Source organism: Mauremys mutica, chromosome 1 (genome assembly GCF_020497125.1).
Source record: "Mauremys mutica isolate MM-2020 ecotype Southern chromosome 1, ASM2049712v1, whole genome shotgun sequence".
Lineage (NCBI taxonomy): Eukaryota > Metazoa > Chordata > Testudines > Geoemydidae > Mauremys > Mauremys mutica.
The window spans coordinates 111,796,722-111,817,129 of record NC_059072.1 but is presented as its reverse complement, the minus strand read 5'-3'; the positions used below and the strand labels follow the sequence as shown (position 1 = coordinate 111,817,129).

The 20,408-nt window shown below is 42.8% G+C and overlaps 1 protein-coding gene across 8 annotated transcripts in view; it reads right to left on the bottom strand.

Moving 5' to 3' along the window:
• Positions 1 to 20,408, bottom strand: part of ERC1 (ELKS/RAB6-interacting/CAST family member 1) — a 578,436-nt gene that overhangs the window by 367,418 nt on the left and 190,610 nt on the right. For all 8 annotated transcript variants that reach the window (XM_044991188.1, XM_044991177.1, XM_044991167.1 and 5 more), the window contains 3 exons: positions 4,636 to 4,773; positions 2,965 to 3,105; positions 1,954 to 2,094 (listed from right to left, as the gene is read on the bottom strand). In XM_044991188.1, coding sequence (XP_044847123.1) covers positions 1,954 to 2,094; positions 2,965 to 3,105; positions 4,636 to 4,773 — 420 coding nt within the window. The remainder of the gene's footprint in view (positions 1 to 1,953; positions 2,095 to 2,964; positions 3,106 to 4,635; positions 4,774 to 20,408) is intronic.

The following is a 20,408-nucleotide window of genomic DNA, read 5'->3' as shown; positions in this document are numbered from 1 at the left end:
CCCTGTGGTGGTCCTGAGTGGATGCAACTTAAGTGTCTGCTACCGTCTCATCAGGGAAGGAGGAAGTTATGATGGTTACAGGGCCTTTTTCCTGTCCTTCAGCACCTGGTTCGTTTCCTGGCTCAGTACCAGGTCCTGATCCCTGTACTGAGGGAGCTCTACCCTCTCACGCAACCGAGTACAATCTCCGTGACTGAGACCCTTGGACTGGATGGAAAGTCCAGGGATTCCATAAAGGCTATTGCACTGTACTGGCCAGGCCATTGGTGGGAACCCTGGGCTCATATCAGCCGTCGGGTATCGGCAGTCAGACCAGTGCCAGCTCCTGCAGGAGGTGTAGGAATCCTCCTCAGAGTCTGACTGCGAGGAGTCATTCCTCGGTGACCACAGAAGAGAAATACTGGTTGGTGCCGAAGAGCGGTGTTGGGAGGGGGGGAGACGGGTGCTGTGCCATCACCGCCGGTTTTCCCTTCGATAGCACCTGGGGCCTCAGTGCCATAGCCGCTCTCATTTCAGATGCCAATTCATGCCTGGTGTGGGATGGCGGTACAGGGAGGACAGTAGCTCCCTTGCTGCCTCAAATGCCTCTGGCGTGGATGGAAGCACTAGAGCTGCACTCTGATGGCTCTACCTTGGAGGAGAGTCCAACTGTAACAGACTCGAGGGGTCCCTTCCCTGGTCCAGAGGCAACGGTACTAAGCTGGCAGCGATTGAGTCCGAATGGTCTCACTCTGCTTGTTTCACAAGTCTTGGAGTTGGGGATGTCTCCAGTTCATTTTTCTTTGCCTCTCTTGTGGCCCTGGTGACTGAGATCGGAGCCAAGTGTCCCTGTGAGGCATAGATCTCCTCTGCACCAGAGAGCCCTGATGGTTTCGAGAGTCCTGGCATGCAGACATAAAGTCCTTCCTCAGTGCTGGAGAGGCTGAGTTATGCTGCCTGTCTCTCACCAAGGAAGAGGTGCTCAGTGCTGAGTCAGCATGATTTGGCTCTGAGGGAGGACAGAGAGCCATCTCCATAAGGAGGAACTTGAATCTCTGGTCCCCGTCCTTTTTGGTACAAGGTTTGAACCCTTTACAAATCCTGCAGCGCTCCCGCAGGTGAGACTCCTCCAAGCATTTAAGGTAAGCAGAGTGGGGGGTCACTGATTGGCATGGGCTTATGGCAAGCCTCACACAACTGAAACCCCAGAGACTGAGGCATGTCTTGGTGCCGGCGAAACCCCGGTGAGCAGGATCCGACTCTATTAACGACTAACACACACTAAAACTGTACAACTAACCAGTATCTATTAACTATATACAGGGAAAAGAAACAAAAGTCTACTGAGGAGAGTACTTGTGCGAATACAAGGATGAGTAGAAGATCCGGTGACCGTCATGAGTGGTAAGAAGGAACTGAGGGGCAGCGGGTCGGCAGGACCCTATATAATGGCACTATGAGGGCATGACTCCAGGGGGCACCAAAGCCTACCCAATGGATATCACTGAGGGAAAAACTTTCCGGCGGCAGTGCACACAGTGCGCACACACCTACATTGGAATGGACATGAGAAAGCAGTCGAACAAGAATCTCTATAACCAATCCCATAGGGCTCTCAGCTATATTAAATGTTTCCCCAATAATCATTATTGATACATTGCTATAGTATTTAAAGGTGGTAGGCTGGGTTTATAGACAGAACTGAAGCAGAAAGCAAATAGATGAGGTCCTGCAGGACTTCTGGAATACAGCTGTCCTACTGTAGGGGGTATAAGAAGAAGCCCAGGTTACTGATAAAAGAATCCAACAATCCCACCTTGGTATCTCAATTCTTTGTTGACACTAACCAAAAGGATTGTGTTTGCTTCATTTTGTACAGTAGAAAAAGGAAGAATGGCAAAGATGAGACTGTTTAACACTGCACTAGAGTTTCCTATATGCATGTAAATCAGTGAAGCAAGTATGAATTTTTACCTTCTTCAGCTGAGTTTCCATTTTCAGACACTCCTCCTTCTTCTGCTCCAATGCAATTTCCAGCGTCTTGAGCCTGGAATCCTTCTTCAGTCCTGAAGAAGCCAGGGATGAGGCATGTTCCTTCAGATCCAACAGGGAAGCCTAAAACAAGCAAGAAGAACACAACTGCTATTGGGTAAATGATCATTAGGCACAATACCACGACTTTAAATTTCCTTTTTGTCTTTGTTTTCCTGTCTCTCCAGACATAATGTTCTGGTTCCCGCTTTGGAAAATAACCTAAGACAGCTTGGTTCACTTCAGATTCTCAGGGTAAGGAAAAAAACCCAGTCAAAACTCCCTTAAAATTCAGTTGCAATGACATGACTGAAGGTTTGTTTTTTTTTAAATGGCATTATTATTTTCATTGTAGTGGTATTAAACAAATCACCACCTGCCTTTAACAGATTCAACCACTGTATCATAAATTAGATGATGTTCATGTTTTTACTGTGGTAGCGCTTAGGGTGTGGAATTCACTAACCCCATCCTACTTTCTCCATAATTCGCAACTTTTCATATATATAAATACAAAATTGCATTAATGAGAAGATGGCATATATGTTGCAGCGAGCTGGGAAGACGCTATTTGTCCTGTCTACTGATTGTAGTTTCACATGTCACTGATCTGCAGCACTTCTAAAGCATAGCGTCAATAAATCCTTCCTCTTTCTCCCATCTTCTTCAGTATACTTAATAGACACTAACTAGCTCTATTCCAGAATTACTGAGATCCAGATAAGTGCTGCCAACAACTTTACCAACTCCCAATTTCACTGGGAATGCCAATGATCAAACCACAACATTTAATGGGACAACGTGGTGAGCCACACCAAAAGGTCTGACACAAGTGTCTCTTCAGTGCATAAACATGTTGCAGAATCAAGTCTATAGAACATCCTCTCCCCCCAAACACACCCCCTTTACAATAAACAACTAACAACAGAGAAGGTTAATGTTGCTAGTGTTAACCTCTTTCTCAGAGAGATCTCCTTGCAAGAGGCTGACTTTTTCTTTCAGGTCCTTAAGATCTTTTTTATAGTTGTCAATCTCCTCTTGTTTTTCTCGCTCGTCCCTGTCCCGTTGCTCCTTCAGGCGCTCAATAGTCCGCTCCTGACAAAAGAACACAGTACCCTGTGATGAAAATCCCTTTGAATCAGCTTAACAGGTAAAAATTTTGCTTATTTTTGAGAAGACATCATACCACATCTCTGCTTATTAGTTTAAGGGGAGAAAGTGTGCAGAATATTGCTGGTCGTCTCTACTCTCCTCCAACAGACCTCAGGAGGGAAGAAAATATCATGAAGCTTCTCTGGTTTCATGATTAAGTCGTCCCAGGCTGCTTGTTACTGCAAACTCTCCAATCACTGAATGTCTAATAATATTATTAGAGTATTATCTCATTTATCCAGCTGCTGACTAAACAAAGTTCAGTCAGGTCACCTGGCAGCAAGAAGCACCATGCATTACACTCTTACTTATTCAAATCCTATTTTTCCAAAGTTTGCATCCAAACAGATGCAATATACAAGATGTGCGACATGAAACCAATGTGGGGATGGGATTGGCAATAAAAACAATTCTTCTATACACCAAGCATCAACAGATGCTCATCAAGCTTAAAAGCTGATGTGATGTGAGTGTATTCTATTTATAAAATAAGTCTCAACTGCAAGCAAGCACACCAACAAAGCTTTGTATTCCGAGTCTGACAGACTGAGGGAGCCATGGCCCTCTCCCTGAAGGAACTGAGACAAAATATGCAGTAATGCTAAAGAGATCCCCTTTAGGAACAGAACAGACCCAGCTGTTCCCTCAGTCAACAATCCCCTGCTATGCAAGAATGAAAAATGCAATGAGAACAACAGGACAGCAAAGAAAGGAGACTGGGTTGTAGTTACATCAGGATCACTGAGTTCTGTGTGATTTAGTTTTGAGAACCAAAAATATAAGCTTCAGAAGATGAACTTAAAAAAAAAAAAAAGACACCCCCCCAAATAAAAAACTACGAAACATATGAAAGAAGAAAAAATAAAAATAAGACATCAGCCTGACCTGAAAAGATGAAGAATCCAGGGCCTGTCACCTAGAATGTGCCTTCCAGCAGCAGTGCTAAAGATGCACCGCAGAAAAAGAGGACAGCTCAAGCAATACTCCACAAAGGTCTATACAATATTAGCACACTAGAAGCAGCAATTCTTTTCATACAGAGTTATATGATGGACCTAATTTGTGGGGTAGCAGCTTGAGGCATAACTCCCTACAACATGCCATTGTAAAGACAGTGCTACAGAAAGCCCTCCCCACAAGTCCTATCCCTAGCATATGTATTGAGAACTGTACTGCTGCCTTAATTCAAATTAGGCCTGTCAACAGCACATGGCTGGCTAGTCAAAATATCCTAAGATGTCTTCTAGTGAGAAATCCATTATGCTTAACAGCAGCTGTTCCGCCTGGATTAACAGCATCCAGATGGAGGCCCTTACTCCCACAGCTCCTAGAGAACAGTAAATGTCCAGCTACACCATAAAGGTATCTCTGCTGTTACCTAGAATTCAAGGCAGTGCCAAAGTAGTTTGGATTTACAGAGATGATTAGCAGAATGAATTTTGGATTTAAAGGACTTGTGCCCTTTACACTCACTTTCTCTGCAAGTGCTTCTTCCAGTGTGGTCAAGGCAGTGTCAGTGTTGGTGGTGTCAGCCTGCAGGGATTTTACTCGATCCTTCAAACTGCTCATCTGTTTTTCCTTGTCTCTTAACTGTTCCTGGAGATTTTCAATCTTAATTAAGAAAAGACAATTAAGAAGAGTATGAATGAACAAGTTTAATGGTATAAAAAGCTTTATAATATGTTCCTACAAGAAATATACAGCTGTTAAAACAGCAATATGAGTATTCAGTGTTTAGCAAAGGGAAATACAGTTTCAAATTCATGTGCAGGGATTTATCTCCTAGAATCCTATATCAAAACAGAAAATACAGTTAATGGTAAAGAATATGATTCAAGAATTAGAGCACAAGAACGGAGCACTTGAGGAGAGACAGGGAGCAATATTTTTAATATCTACGAAAGAGAACTCTGAGCAACAGCACAGTGTAAAAATACTTTCAAAGTAACAATGTCAATGAAGGAAAGCAATTATTTGCAATCTTGGAAGATGGTAAGATTAGGTGTAATGTACTGAAAGAAAGGAAGGAAAAGTTTACTTTTGATATTCATGAAAATATTGTCAAAGTAACTGGGAAACTGAATAAACTCCAAAAGGAGATGTTCAAAGAACCATCACTACAGATATCAATGAACTTAACATCAGTGGGAATAATTTAGTGAGTAGTCTTGAGTAGTTCAAGAATTCTTTCTGAACATAAATGGGAGGCACTTGGCTACGTACACCATCACCTAAACGTTTAGAAATTAGGGCAAAAAAGTTTACATAATCATTGTCCTCCCACCTCAAACACAAAACTAGCAGATCTCCTTGCCCATGAGACCATCTATACTAGGAAAACCATTTTTATTTTAAATGAGGGGAATTAAAGTATTAGCAATCAGTATGCATCTAAGGCCTTGGCTACACTTGAGAGTTACAGTGCTGTTGGTGGCTTTATAGCGCTGTAACTCACTCCCCGTCCACACTGGCAAGGCACATACAGCGCTGTATCTCCGTGGCTACAATGCTGCTTGTACTCCACCTCCACGAGAGGAATAAAGAGTATAGCGCTGCTACTGCAGCGCTGGGGCGCCAGTGTAAACAGGGAATAATCTTAGTACGCTGTGACTGACCTCCAGAAGCTTCCCATAATCCTTTTAAGTGAAGGTCCTGCTCTTTGCTTTGTTGTGATGCCTCTCTTTGTTTTGTTGTGAACTCCGGGCTCCCGGAGCTAGGCTTATCAAAAAAACAAACACAGCCGCTGTTTGCTGTGAATGAGCAGAGGCAGGGGGGGCTCCCTTTGGAACGCCCATAGCTAGTGTTTGCTTGAAGAGAGGGGGAAGGAGGGGGCTTGAGGAGAGAAGCAGCACGGCGGGTGTGGGGGGGTGTCCGTTTCGGAGCAGCTGCTTATCTGGTCTGTGAGGAAAAAAACAAACAGCTGTTGTTTGCTTTCAGTGAGTGAGAGAGGGGTGGGGGAGGGAGTCGGAACTTGCAAGGCAGCTGCTGACACAGTGTCGGCTCCAAAAATCCACCCTCTCTCCCCCACACTCCCTGTCACACTCCACCCCACCCCCCTCTTTTGAAAAGCATGTTGCAGCCACTTGAACGCTGGGATAGCTGCCCATAATGCAGCGCTCCCAATGCCGCTGCAGATGCTGCAAATGTGGCTACGACAGTGCGCTGTCAGCTGTCAGTGTGGACAGACTGCAGCGCTTTCCCTACTCAGCTGTACGAAGACAGGTTTAACTCCCAGCGCTGTACAGCTGCAAGTGTAGCCATATCCTAAGTTTATACTTAAAATTTAAATGTGAGCACAACACATGTCACCTGAGGACATATTTTAAAGAGAGAGAGACAGATATGTATGTAACTTGCTGGAAACATAAGTATGAGAAAACCGGAGATTCCCCCTTCTTTAAACTCCATTGTACAGATTAAGTCCTTATTAGTATCTGCATGTAGCACTAGTGACACCTGGGGGTTAAACAGATTAAGCCTCAAAATTAACTCAAGAGGTTCTGAAAGAAAAGTTTCTCTTGATATGCTCTTACAGATGTCATTGCAGCTCAGCTGAGCCAGGTAACATCCTATACAGTGGTCCATGTGGCTGCTTTCAACCTCATGAGCTTTCAGAGTTCCATCAGCTGTCTAGAAAGATCGACTGTTTAAATAGCCAATAATGAAAATACACTGCAAAGAGATGTGAGAGCTATTCTTAGATTCCTGTTTACTTCTGAAGGGGAAACACTTTGGGAAGCAAGATTCCAACAGGCGGGACAGACAGTGCACACAGATGCTTTCTGCTCTGAGCAAGATACTGCAGGAGAGGCACAGCTAAGCAACTAAACACAGGCATGTGTTAACCAGCTGGCCAAGGCGGCACACAAACTGAAAGGCATGTGTTCATTTGCATGAACTTAGTCTGACCAGGGTCATGTGACATCTCAGCCACACTATAACATTTGACTACTGCACCCCCTCATTACTGCAGAACCATCTATCTGCATTTACAGAAAGTGGCAGAGTACTACACTTAGTATGAACCCTGTATTTCTAGGCAAAAAAAAAAATGGTTACTCACCTTCTCAAAACTGTTGTTTTTTAAGATGTGTTGCATATGTCCATTACGCTGTAGCTAACTTCCAAGCTGTTCTCAAAGTGGTGGGGTTTCAAGTCTCATCGGAAGAGGGACTGTATGACTATTTTCCCCACATTTGCTTCTTCCCTTGTGCAGAAGTAGGTGCTTAGTGTCTAGTAAGCAATGTGGATGGAAGAGCGCATTGCTTCCCTACAAATATCCAGAATAAGGACATGTCCCACAAATGCTGCAGAAGCTGAATGATCCTCTGTAGAGCATGCTGTCAGTTTCTCAAGAGGCATTATGTCCTTGGCAGCAAAACACAGTGATGCAGCTGATAATCCACTCTGATAGTTGTTTCAGGGCTTGGCTACACTTACACTTCAAAGCGCTGCCGCGGTAGCGCTTTGAAGCGCTAAATGTAGTCAAAGCGCCAGCGCTGGGAGAAAGCTCTCCCAGCGCTGTCCGTACTCCACCTCCCTGTGGGGAATAACGGACAGCGCTGGGAGCGTGGCTCCCAGCGCTGGGGCTTTGACTACACTGGCGCTTTGTAGCGCCGCAATTTGCAGCGCTGCAGAGGGTGTGTTTTCACACCCTGCTGCAGCGCTGCAAATTTGTAAGTGTAGCCAAGGCCTCAGAGCGGTAGCCGTGTTAGTCTGTATCAGCAAAACAACAAGAAGTCCTTGTGGCACCTTAGAGACTAACAAATTTATTTGGGCATAAGCTTTTGTGGGCTAAAATCCACTTCATCAGATACATGAAGTGAAAAATACAGTAAGCAGAATATATATTCTAGCACATGAAAAGATGGGAGTTGCCTTACCAAGTGTGTGTGTGGGGGGGGGGGTCAGTGCTAACGAGCCAATTCAATTAAGGTGGAAGTGGCCTATTCTCAACAGTTGACAAGAAGAGGTGAATGTGAAGGGAGGGGAAATTACTTTTGTAGTGCTAATGAGGCCAATGCAATCAAAGCAACCTATTTACAACAGTTGACAAGAAGGTGTGAGTATCAGCAGACGGAAAATTACTTTTTGTAGTGACCCATCCACTCCCAGTCTTTATTCAGGCCTAATTTGATGATGTCCAGTTTGCAAATTAATTCCAGTTCTGCAGTTTCTTGTTGGAGTCTGTTTTTGAAGTTTTTTTGTTGAAGAATTGCCACTCTGAATAAGTCTGTTACTGAGCCCTGGTCTACACACAGCCCCTGGTTCGAACTAGGGTATGCGAATTCAGCTACGTGAATAACGTAGCTGAATTCGAACTACCCTAGTTCGAATGACTTACCGTCCAGACGCCGCGGAAGCGAACTCCGCGGCTCCAAGGTCGACTCCGGCAACTCCTCCTGCCGCGGTGGAGTACCGGAGTCGACCGCGGCGCTTCCGGAGTTTGAACTATCGCGTCTAGATCAGACGCGATAGTTCGAACTCCGAGAAGTCGAACTCGCCGCGTCGACCCGGCGGGTAAGTATAGATGTGGCCTGAGTGTCCAGGGAGACATTTCAGTCTCCCTGGACACTCAATAACAGACTTAAATGTGCTCCTACCATTAACAAAATCATGCAAGGGAGAGACTCCCTCAAACATGTGATCTTGGCTCATCTTCCAGTTCAGAGACCACAATACCCTGTCCTGGACACCTACAAGCTTATACAGATGGGAAACTTGAGAGTGATAGACTGACTTGAGCCAAGCTTGCATTGCTCTGTATTGGAACCTGGTATGAAAGGTCACATATATGCATGCCACCATGTGACCTATAAGTCTGCGGCAGCTCCCCACTGTGGTTTGTGACTGATCTTTGAGCAATCTGCAGAGGGCTCAAATAGTTTGGAATCTCGCATGAAGCAGAAGTCAAGTCCAGGATTACTCCAATGAACTCTATTTGTAGAGCAGATAATGCTGAGTTGCCTTTGTTTTCAGGCCCAGGATGCTGAACAGTAAGATAGAGACCACTGTCCATTACACTATCAGACATCTGGAATGACCCAGAACCAATCAACTGTCCAGGTAAGGATACATTTAGACATCTATGGAGGTAGATTACTACCACTGCCATGTACTTGGTGAAAACCCTCAATACTGTTGACAGATCAGAGGGCAGATAGGAAAAATCATTACCAATTCACCAACCCAACCACGAACCTTAGGAACCTCCTATGACCATGGTGGACTGCCACATGGAAGTAGGCATCCTGTAAGTCAAGGGCAGTATACCAGTCTCTCAGATCTAGGAAAGGGATAATAGTAGTGCGGGACACCACATAGAACTTTAACTTCTTGATGTATTTGTTTAGGATCCAAAGATCTGCATTGGGTCTGAGACCCCTTCTGGCTTTGGTCATTAGAAACTATTGGGAATAAACACCGGTGCCTTGATAAAGTGGAGGCAATTCTATAACACCCAAAGAACACAGAGTCTGCATTTCTTGTCCTCACACAGACTCACAAGTGGTGTCCCTGAAGGACAGGGAAGGCAGATAGGAAAGGGGGACAGCAAATGCAAGGTATGTCTGATTGCACTGTGCTTAGCACCCATTTTTCTGAGGTGATGACATGCCATGCGTGCAGGAAATGGGATAACCTATCTTGGAGGGGAGGGTAAGTGCCAGTAAGATCCATGTGAGTATGCTCTCCTCCACATAGAAGTCAAGCAGGGAAACTGAAGGCCTATGTTTGTCTGGATGACGAGAATGAGGTGGTAGGGGATGGAGGCCTCCTTCTCTGAGACCTTGGCCTCCTTCTGAAATGATCAGCCTGACAGAAGAGGGCTCTGGCTGGAGGTGCGGGTTCTGGGGTGGGGCTGGGGCTGAGGGTTTTGGGAGGGGGCTCAGGGCCGGGGCAGAGGGTGGGATGCAGGGGGTGGGCTCTGGGGTGGGGCCGTGGATGAGGGGTTTGGGGTATAGGCTGCTCCGGGGAGAGAGGACTCCCCCCCCAGCAGCTTGGGGCTGGAGGAGAGGTGCCTCTCCCTGGCCGCAGCAGCTCTGGCGGGGCTGGGCCAAGGGAAGGGCTCCTCTCCCCTGGCAGTGGCAAGTCCGTGCTGGGGCCGGCGGGAGAGGTGCCTCTCCCTCGGCCGCAGCAGGTCCATGCTGGGGCCAGTGGGGAGGGGCAGCTTTCCCCGCCACAGCCCTGAGCCCCTGGGCGGGGCTTAATAGGCAGCTGCACAGCCATGCAGCTGAAAGGGAAGTTAGGACTGGAAATGTTCCCTAGAGCTTTCTGGCAGCTTATTTGCAAGCTGTGATACTAAATAATCATATCTAAGAAGAGATCAAGCTTTTTTGCCTCCTTTTCTTTGGGGGTAGCCTTAAGTCCAGCCCTGATGGCTTCTCCAACTCAGTTAGTGAGCCTGATGTAGGTAAAACTGTTCAAATGGAATCAGAGAAACCAGGGAAGTAGCTGGTCTTGACAATCCCTTGGAGGGCACTGGAGTGTATGGCTGAGGTCTGTGAGAATCAGTATGAGCCAGTACAAAGGAGTGGCAAGCTGAAGGGAGCATGCTTCCTTCAGTACTGAAATGACTGTGTAGGAGTCCTGCACTCTGGACTTTGAGGAAGGCGATACTGATTTCTTCTTATGCTTCTGAGGCTGGGACTGCTCCCATGTTCTCTGGGCTCTCCTGTGGCTTCCATCTGCTGGTAACGCTGGAAGGGCACTGGGAATGGCTCAGCAATGAGCTCCCCTTGGATGACCAAGATGGCATAGATGCTGGTTTAAGGACAGTCTCTATAAGAATATATTGAAGGCCTCTTCCCACAACATTTTAGTCCTAGTCTAAAAGCACCATCAGATCAAGCATCCGTCTCTTATGTGGCCCTCACCCAGGCACTGTAGACAGCATGAATGAGGGTCACTGACAAGCACAGGCTTTCAACAACCAGAACAAGGCTTGAAACCTAGAGACCTTGTCATAGGATCTCCCAGTATCAGGCAAGTTCCACCTGACTTAAAAAAAAAAAAAAAAGAACTGTGATGAAAAAGAAAAATAAGGAAGAAAAACCACCTAGTGAATGAAAAACATTACCAGTAGGTAAGAATAAAATAAGAAACACAACTTTGTTCACAAGGAGTGAGGCTGTGATCACGCAATACTGACTAGCTACCACAGAGGGTAAAAAGGAACTGAAGGAGAGGTCGGGCTGTTCTGTCCTTTATACCCTCTCTGTGAGACTCATAAGGAGCCAGGAATGGGTGGGGCTGTCCCAAGAGGTGTTAGAGAAAATGTTCTGGCATCGAAGCACAATACACATATACACTTACAGCCTCCCTTTGTGTCTCTTCAAGGGGGGAGGGATAGCTCAGTGGTTTGAGCACTGGCCTGCTAAACCCAGGGTTGTGAGTTCAATCCTTGAGGGGGCCACTTAGGGATCTGGGGCAAAAATCTGTCTGGGGATTGGTCCTGCTTTGAGCAGAGGGTTGGACTAGATGACCTCCTGAGGTCCCTTCCAATCCTGATAGTCTATGATTCTATGATAATGGACATATACAAGCACTTGAAAAAGAACTTTCTGTTCTTCCAGTCTTCATGTTTTGCACATTTGGGGGAAATGAAGAAGCTGGTTAAATATACCTGGTATACCTACCAGGCATATTTAATCAGTGTCTATCAAGTAGACCAATGGTGTCTCATTGTTTCCTTGTACTGCCCCTTCAGTCTATCTGTATCCATCTGCTGCTTATCTTATACTTAGATTATAAGCTCTTTGGGGCAGGGACTGGCTTTAGTTCTGTGTTTGTACACAGTGCCTAGCACAACGGAGTCCTAGTCCATAAATAAAAAAATTAATTAAATATTTAAACCATGTTAATAGCTATCCATCGGCAAAAGAAAATGTGCTTCAAACAGATCTGCTCTCTCCAGAGTCAAACAATAGCTGGTCCCTAATAAGGATGCATCCTTAAAAAAAAATTTAAAATGGCAAATAGCCACTTGATGGGCTTATGGAGGGAAACTAGGTCCAATTCCACACATTCAATAACAAATTTCCCTTTTGAAATAGTATTAAATGAAAGTCTGGTTATCTTTATTCCAATCTTCCCCAAAACCTGAACTGAAATGACATATACAGAAACAGAAGTTATAGGTTCTCCAAGACTGTGCATTCTCAAGGAAAAACTGGGCAAAAACATCCCTTGTTTCTACCCACACAACTGCTCAACGGAATAAAAATTGACCATCATTCTCTACCTATTGGCTCCACGAGCAACATAACATACCCCTGTCAAAGGATTGCACAACGTACACATTAAGGATATTTGCTTTCATCTTCCTTCCTCTCCATCCCACTAAAAATATTTGGTAAGCAAATGACTATATAACCAACAAAAACAGACCAAGTATTCAAAACATGCTTCACACTTCATGTCCCCAACAAAGAATGAAACAGAACATGCTGGGGTCTACACACCTCCTTGGGAGATGGAAAGGGTTGGGGGCTTGCATCAGCAATTTGAACTGAGAAACAGTTTCACATGTATCAAGTTTACTCTAAAATGGCCTTTCAACATAAGGAATGTAAATTTCTACCCTATATTTTCCAGACTGGAAAGAGAACAGAGATATCATTATCATTAGATTATCAAGAGCCTTTATTCCTACTGTAAATTCTAATTTTCCAAGGAAAAGACAGGAACTGATGAACAACTGATGCTGACTGGTAAGGTACATGCTGGAATCATCTGCTCTGCATACCAATTCCCTCATCGGTAAAGAGTTATTGAAATCTTTCGTTTGGCTTTTTATCAACATTCCCCGTTGTTGGGCACTATGTTTCAACCTGGGGGATTTATTCCTAGTCAGGCAGAACTGATTTCTCTGCCTTTAAGGTCCTAATTGCCGGCATTCCAAGGGCAAGGAGACTAGACCATTTCTTGCAAACACTTGAGGAAAATATCAGCCCAGGAATTAGAAGGGGCAGCATCTGAGTCAATACTCATAGAATCTATGAAGTCTCCAATCTGCAGGGTCTAAAGATTGTTCATTGTAATACTGCAGGTTGGCTAGAGACCAACCTGGACATAATGTTGACCAGCTGCCAATAAGACCTCATTTGAAAGAATAAAATTAGAAGGAGGTGGAGAAGTTGCTCAAGCCCTTGTTTTGCTTGCAAGATGTTTTAGTGGTCCCTTTTGTTGTACGTTCTGACAGAAAAGGAACATCTGGTACATTATGAATGCTATTAATTAGGCTGTTTGCCCAGGAGAAGGTTAAGAGATCTGCACAGAGGAGGACACCTTTCCTGCATAATTCATAAAGCTCTGATCATGAGTGGAAGTGACAATCTTTATGCTGCCTCTTGCAGCAAGCCTCACCCAGTTTCTGCTTTAACTTTGGCCACTAGAGACACTGTAGGTCTCCTGCTCTCTCCCCTCATGACCTCTGACCAAACATAGGATCCCTTCCTGCAAATCTCTTAAGGTCTCTGGGAGAAGAAACCTGCTCCTTTGGACCTTACTGTATGCAGAAATGTAATCTGTGAGTACACTGAGACTTTATAGTTGCCTGGAAAACTTTGTAAAAAACTATGACAAAACTCCAGCAAAATTCCAAAAGAAAACTAGAAATGTCACCAAGCTTTACAAGTCCCCAAAATCCTTAAATGCTGTCCCAGAGCTTAAGTAAGTAACATCACCTCTCTGTGCCTCAGTGTCGTTATCTGTAAAATGGGGTAATGACATTTACTTCCTTTGAAAGGTACTTTGGGGTCTACAGTTGCTTTGAAAACTACTATATAAGAGCTAGATATTATTAGAGACAAAGTACTTTTAAATGTGGTTTTCAGCTTCTCATATATAGTTTAGTGCACTAGATCTCAAAGTCTTCCTACACAACCTCATCTGAAGTCTTTTGGACAGACTGTTTGGTATCTAAAACATGGCATAAAAGTGTTAAAAAAAGGTTTTAATCACAGTTTGAACAGTCTTCTATGGCCAATATCTTCAAAACTGCTTGTTTCAGTAACCACTTTGATCAAAAATAGTATAGTGCCCACGGGCCACACATGTCATATTTGAAGCTGCATTAACTTTTATTGGGGCTTTTATATCGAGAGCAGTGAGCATATAACCAAAAAAAAAAAGTCTGCCTTATTTATGTTCTGGAATACCTATCGCCACTCCATAATTAAAAAGGAATTAGGGTTTCACTGACAGATTGCATCTTTCAGTTGAAAACAAATACTTAAGATAACTCATTCTTTCTCTCCTAGGCTGGCAGAGGCTAGTGCAATGGAGAAACAATATGTTGAATGTATGAAAGTAAAGTAGGCAGAGAGTATCTTATGTCACTTCGTCAATATCACTCTTTATGATTGCTTTATGAGTATTAAGATCAAAACAGAAGCTAATTCCAGGACTCTCATGTAGAAGAACAGTTGCTGAAGCACTGCACCGAAACATGAGGATAAAGTACTTTGTGATCCATTAATAACTCAGCAAGATGGTAATCATCATCATCTATCAGGGCTAAACATTTTTGAATCTGCAGGCCTGGACAACTTGCACTCAAGAGTCCTAAAAGAGCTGGTTGAGGAATCTCTGGCTCACTGATGTTAACTTTTAATATATCATGGAATACGGAGGATATTCAAGAAGACTGGAGGAAAGCTAATGTGCCAATATTCAAAAAGGACAAGTGTGATGACCCGGGTAACTATAAATCAGTTATCCTGACATCAAGCACAGGCATAACAACAGAAAAGCTAATAAGGGATTCAATCAATAAAGAATTGAAGGACAGAAATATAATTCATTACAGTCAACATGGTTTTATGGAAAATCAGTCTTGTTAAAAGAAACCAGATTTAATTAAAAAAAAATTAGATTACAATTTGGTTGACAAAGATAACTGCATAGATGTAATATATTTAGACTGTGGTATGATGTTTGACTTAATACCACATGCTGATTTAAAAATCAGCACTATAAAATATCAACAGAGCACACAAGAATTGTATTAATAACTTAATGGGCAGATCTCAAGAAGTAGCTGTCAATGGGGAATCATTGAATGAGGGTGTTTCTAGTGAGGTTCCATAGGGATTGCTTTTGGGCCTGATGCTATTCAATATTTTCATCCATGATCTGGAAATAAATATAAAATCACTGGTGATAAAATGTATAGCTTACACATATTGGTGGAGTGGTAAATAATTATGAGGAAAGTGGCAGTCAGTCATACAGAGCCACTTGGAGCACTTGGAAACCTGGGCCCATTCAATGAAGATGCATTTTAATACAGCCAAATGCAAAGTTTTGCATCTAGGAGCAAGGAATACAAGTTATATCTACAGAATAGAAGATTGTATACTGGAAAACAGTGACTATGAAAAGGAATTAGGGGTCATAACAGACAGGAAACTCAACAAGCACTCCCAGCGGGATACTGAAGCAAAAAGGGCTGATGCGATCCTTGGGTGTATAAACAGGGTGAACAAACTAAGTATGAGAAGGGAACTGATTTTATCTCTGTACATTGCATTGAGAAATTTTATGGACAAATGATAAAGCACAATTGGATGACCTTGCTTTTGCTGACAACATTGGTCCTGCTTAGCTCAACACATCCCTTAATGGAAGAAAGAATCAGTTTTTTGCAGATGAGCAAAACAAGTTGATTTGTTCATCAACAAGGGGAAGACAAAATATATGGCTAACACTGTCTCAAGGTAACCTTTGAGTGGTATGTCATTTTTACCTAGCTAGGGAGTGAGAAGTGCAATGATGGTGCCACCATGCTAGATGTCAAGCAACAAATATCAAAAGCAGCAATTTCCATAAAATTGAAAGGATTTGGAAAAGTAGCATGATTAAAAATTCATATTTTTGTGCCAGAGCCAAACAGAATCATATCTGTCCTCTTTTATGGAGCAAAGTCATGGAAATCTACAACAGAAATAGATAAGAAGATCAACTCATTCCAAAGTAAATGTCTGTGGAAGATATCCAGAATCCACTTACAACATCAGAAATTATAAGTAGAACAAACCAATTTAAAACAGCAAATATGGTAAGGAGACAACAATGGACCTATTTATAACATGCTTTAAAGAGGCCACCAACATGACTTCCACAGCAAGTGATAATATGAATACCACCTGGAAAGAGGGGTAAGATAGAGAAATATTATGTAGAAAAAAAAATAAAGAAGCCAGATCCATCAACATGACAATTTGATGCCCGAACAGACCAGCACAAGACCAAAATATGTGGCAGAAATGGTGGACACCCTATGCATCTCAGGGTACAGGAGGATTACAGTGGTATAAGTACCTTCACAGGAAGAAAGAAACACATACTGTAGGGCCCTGGAATTTACATCCTCTTGTTGAAGCAGTTGGATTTTTAATACTTTTTCAATTTTGGGTGGTTTTATGCAATTCTCCCTCACCCACCCACAATCTGGTAAACAGTGTTTAGATTATTTGGCAAGATTCAGTTGGATTTAATAAGCTCAATAAACTTCTTTACTTTGCATATAATCGGCTGGTGCTGAGTGCCATTAAAGAGTCGCCAAATTATGCCACAGGGATAACTCCACTTCCATGATGTATACAGGGATTACTTTTATCTATCAGTTAAATTTGCAAAGCAATCTGGGATCCTTTGGGATTTAAGGCACTAAAATGAAAGATACCATTAAATGGAGATACCTGATCTTTCCTTTCCCTCATTCCAAATCCCTCAGGCCAGGTCAACTGCTCTAGATAGTAGTGGTCAATTATTCAGTGTAGGTCACAAAGAAAATTATAAGACTGTTCAATTCATCTCAATTATTCTATCTAGGGCCAGGATATTATATTTTAATTTTACCTATTTTCCCCCCTTGGAAGTGAGCTCTTCTCCTTCTACCACCACACCCACTTTAAAAGTAAATAAACCTACAAGAAAACCCCAACCAGAGCAGCATCCTATAAAGGCACTTAAGACAGCCAAAGTACTATATTTAAAAAATTGACTGCTATTCTAGTAAGCACCTTATTAAGTGTCTTATTAAAATCATTACTCAAGACTCCCTCTACAGGTTAAAAGAGAATACGGTCTCTCAAGATGTTGCTATCATCCTGGAATTCCACCACCTTTGAGGTATTATGTAGGGAATGCTGGATATCTCCAGAGCACTTTGGAACTACCTTGACATTGACAAACCCAACATAGCAGGATGCTAGTAATGCTTCTACCAAGTTTGGTGTATACATCTTTTTGAAAATAAAAAAAGGTCAAGGGTGATGTTTGAGGGGGAAAGGGGTTTGAGATGGGGAAGCTTCACAATGCAACAATACACCCCACACAATGCATACCCAACTGCTGCTGCTTGGCCCTTTGTCGAAGATCAAAATTAATTTCCAAAGAATACTGACAGCACCAGAAAGAGGATCTGTTCTTGCTTTTTCATAGGTATGAATGTGTCCTTTTCACTATGTTCCCATATACAGTTACTCCTCGCTTAACGTTGTAGTTACGTTCCTGAAAAATGCAACTTTAAGTGAAATGATGTAAAGTGAATCCAATTTCCCCATAATAATTAATGTAAATTGGGGGGGGGTTAGGTTCCAGGGCAATTTTTTTCACCAGACAAAAAAACTATATATTATATAGATATACACACCGTATACATTTTAAACAAACAATTTAATACTGTTCACAGCTATGATGATTGTGACGCTTGGTTGAGGTGGTGAAGTTAGAGGATGGAAGAGGGAGGGATATTTCCCAGGGAATGCCTTATTGCTAAATGATGAACTAGCACTCGGCTGAGCCCTCAAGGGTTAACACATTGTTGGTAATGTAGCCTCTCACACAGGGCAACACAAACATGAGGGAGGGGAGAAGCATAGCAGACAGAGACAGACACACACCTTGTGTGCTGGAGAGAGAGACAGATGCACACTGCCCCTTTAAGTAAGCTGACCCACTCTTAAGTGCATTCTCTTTTTAAGTGGATCAGGAAGTTGAGACAGCAGCTGCTGCCGCAAGTGCTCTCTGTCTCTCTCCGTCAGTGTCCCCTCCCTGCTCTATATGGAGAAGGGGTAAGTGGGGTGCAGGAGCAGGGGGACACCCTGACATTACCCCCCCTTCCCCCTGCACAGCAAGCAGGAGTCTCTGGGAGCAGCTCCAAGGCAGAGGGCAGGAGCAGCACATGGTAGTGGCGGGAGGGACAGCTGAACTGCCCATTGATAACCTGCAATTGCTAGCCTGCTAGGCAGCTGCAGCACAGGCAACTTAGGGGTGCGGGGAGCTTATAGGGGGAGCTGATAGGGGGGCTGCCGGTCACCCTGGTTCCAAGCCCCCACCAGCTAGCTGCAATGGGCTGCTCTTCCTGCAAGCAGTGGACAAAGCAGGCGGCTGCCAAATGACATTAGAAAGGAGCACTGCACAACTTTAAACGAGCATGTTCCCTAATTGATCAGCAATGTAACAACGAAACAAGGTCAACCGGGACGACTTTAAGTGAGCAATTACTGATACAGAAACTGCCATGAAACTAGCATGAAGTTCTAAGATATTTCAGTTTACAAGTAAGGCATTTTAGCTACACAGCTTACAGGTCATTCACTGGCCAAGAATTTCTGATTGAACTCTCTACAGAAAAGCTTATACTCAGATATGTATGTAGCTGTTATTGTATAAAAAAAGTTCACAGGCCAAAGAAAAGGAGCATAAACAAGAAGGCTAGCAATTACTGACAAATGATATAGTTAAGTATACAATACATGTCTGGTTCTTGAAGCTAACCTCACCTTGGTATCCGTTCTATAAGACTGACCCTCACAACTTGAAAAGTGAGAAAGAAGGAGGAAGAAGAGAAGCTGCTACATCAGAGCTTGATTTAATGACCTCTTCAGATGATTATTTCGTGCCTTGTGTGCTGCAGCTAACAGACAGCTGGCATGGATCCAAAATGCCATTCTCCACTCTACATCTTTTCACAGGTGAGGATATTTTGCAAGCATATTCATGTCAAATTTAAGAACAGTTCGTTTAAGTTTACAAATCCTCTTTAAAGAACTTTTTTTCCTCTTTGTTTACTTCATACCCTACTTTCCTCTGCATACTTATCACTTCTAATAATGTGTAACGACGAGTCAAACAGACCCACTAAGACCCATCACAAGCACTGAAACAACTGGATTGCAATTATGGTATCTTCAGAATAGTCGAGAATCTTTTCTCCATTGTGTTATCTCCGACTTCAAAGTGAAATTAGAATTTAAAAAGTACTACCCACTCCACTCTGTGGAGCACTTCACCTTCTTTGCATTTTGTCAAATCTGAAGTGAAAGTGTTCTTAAAACAAACAACATGTGCTGGGTCATCATCCAAGACAGCTATAACATGAAATATATGGGAGAATGTGGGTAAAACAGAGCAGGAGACATACAATTCTCCCCCAAGAAGTGCAAACACAAATTTAATTAATGCTTTTTTTTAACGAGCGTCATAGGCTTGGAAGCGTGTTCTCTGGAATCGTGGCTGAAGCATGAAGGGGCATACGAATGTTTAGCACAACTGGGACATAAATTCCTTTCAGTGCCAGCTACAAAAGTGCCATGTAAATGTCTGTTCTCATTTTCAGGTGACATTGCAAATAAGAAGCAGGCAGCATTATGTTTCGTAAATGTAAACAAACTTGTTTGTCTTAATGATTGGCTGAACAAGAAGTAGGACTGAGTGGGCTTGTGGGCTCTAAAGTTTTACATTAGGGTTTTTTTTTTAGTGCAATTATGTAAAAAAAATCTACATTTGTAAGCTGCACTGTCATGATAAAGATATTGCATTATGGTACTTGAATGAAATGTTGAAAAACACTTTCTTTGTTTATCATTTTTACAGTGCAAATATTTATAATAAAAAATAATATAAAGTGAGCACTGTACACTTTGTATTCTGTGTTGTAACTGAAATCACTATATTTGAAAATGTAGAAAAGCATCCAAAAATGTGTAATACATTTCAATTGGTATTCTATTAACAGTGCAACAAATTGTGATTAATTTTTTTAATCGCGATTAATTTTTTTGAGTTAATTGCGTGAGTTAACTGGGATTAATCAACAGCCCTACTTATAAGTTCGGGTTTGCCTTACTTTGTAGAAATTAAATTCCCAGATAATGAGAATCAGCACTGAGCCCATTGCAATAATTTATTTTATATGCTATTGTAAATGATAATACTTAAAACTGTAATTTTCATTA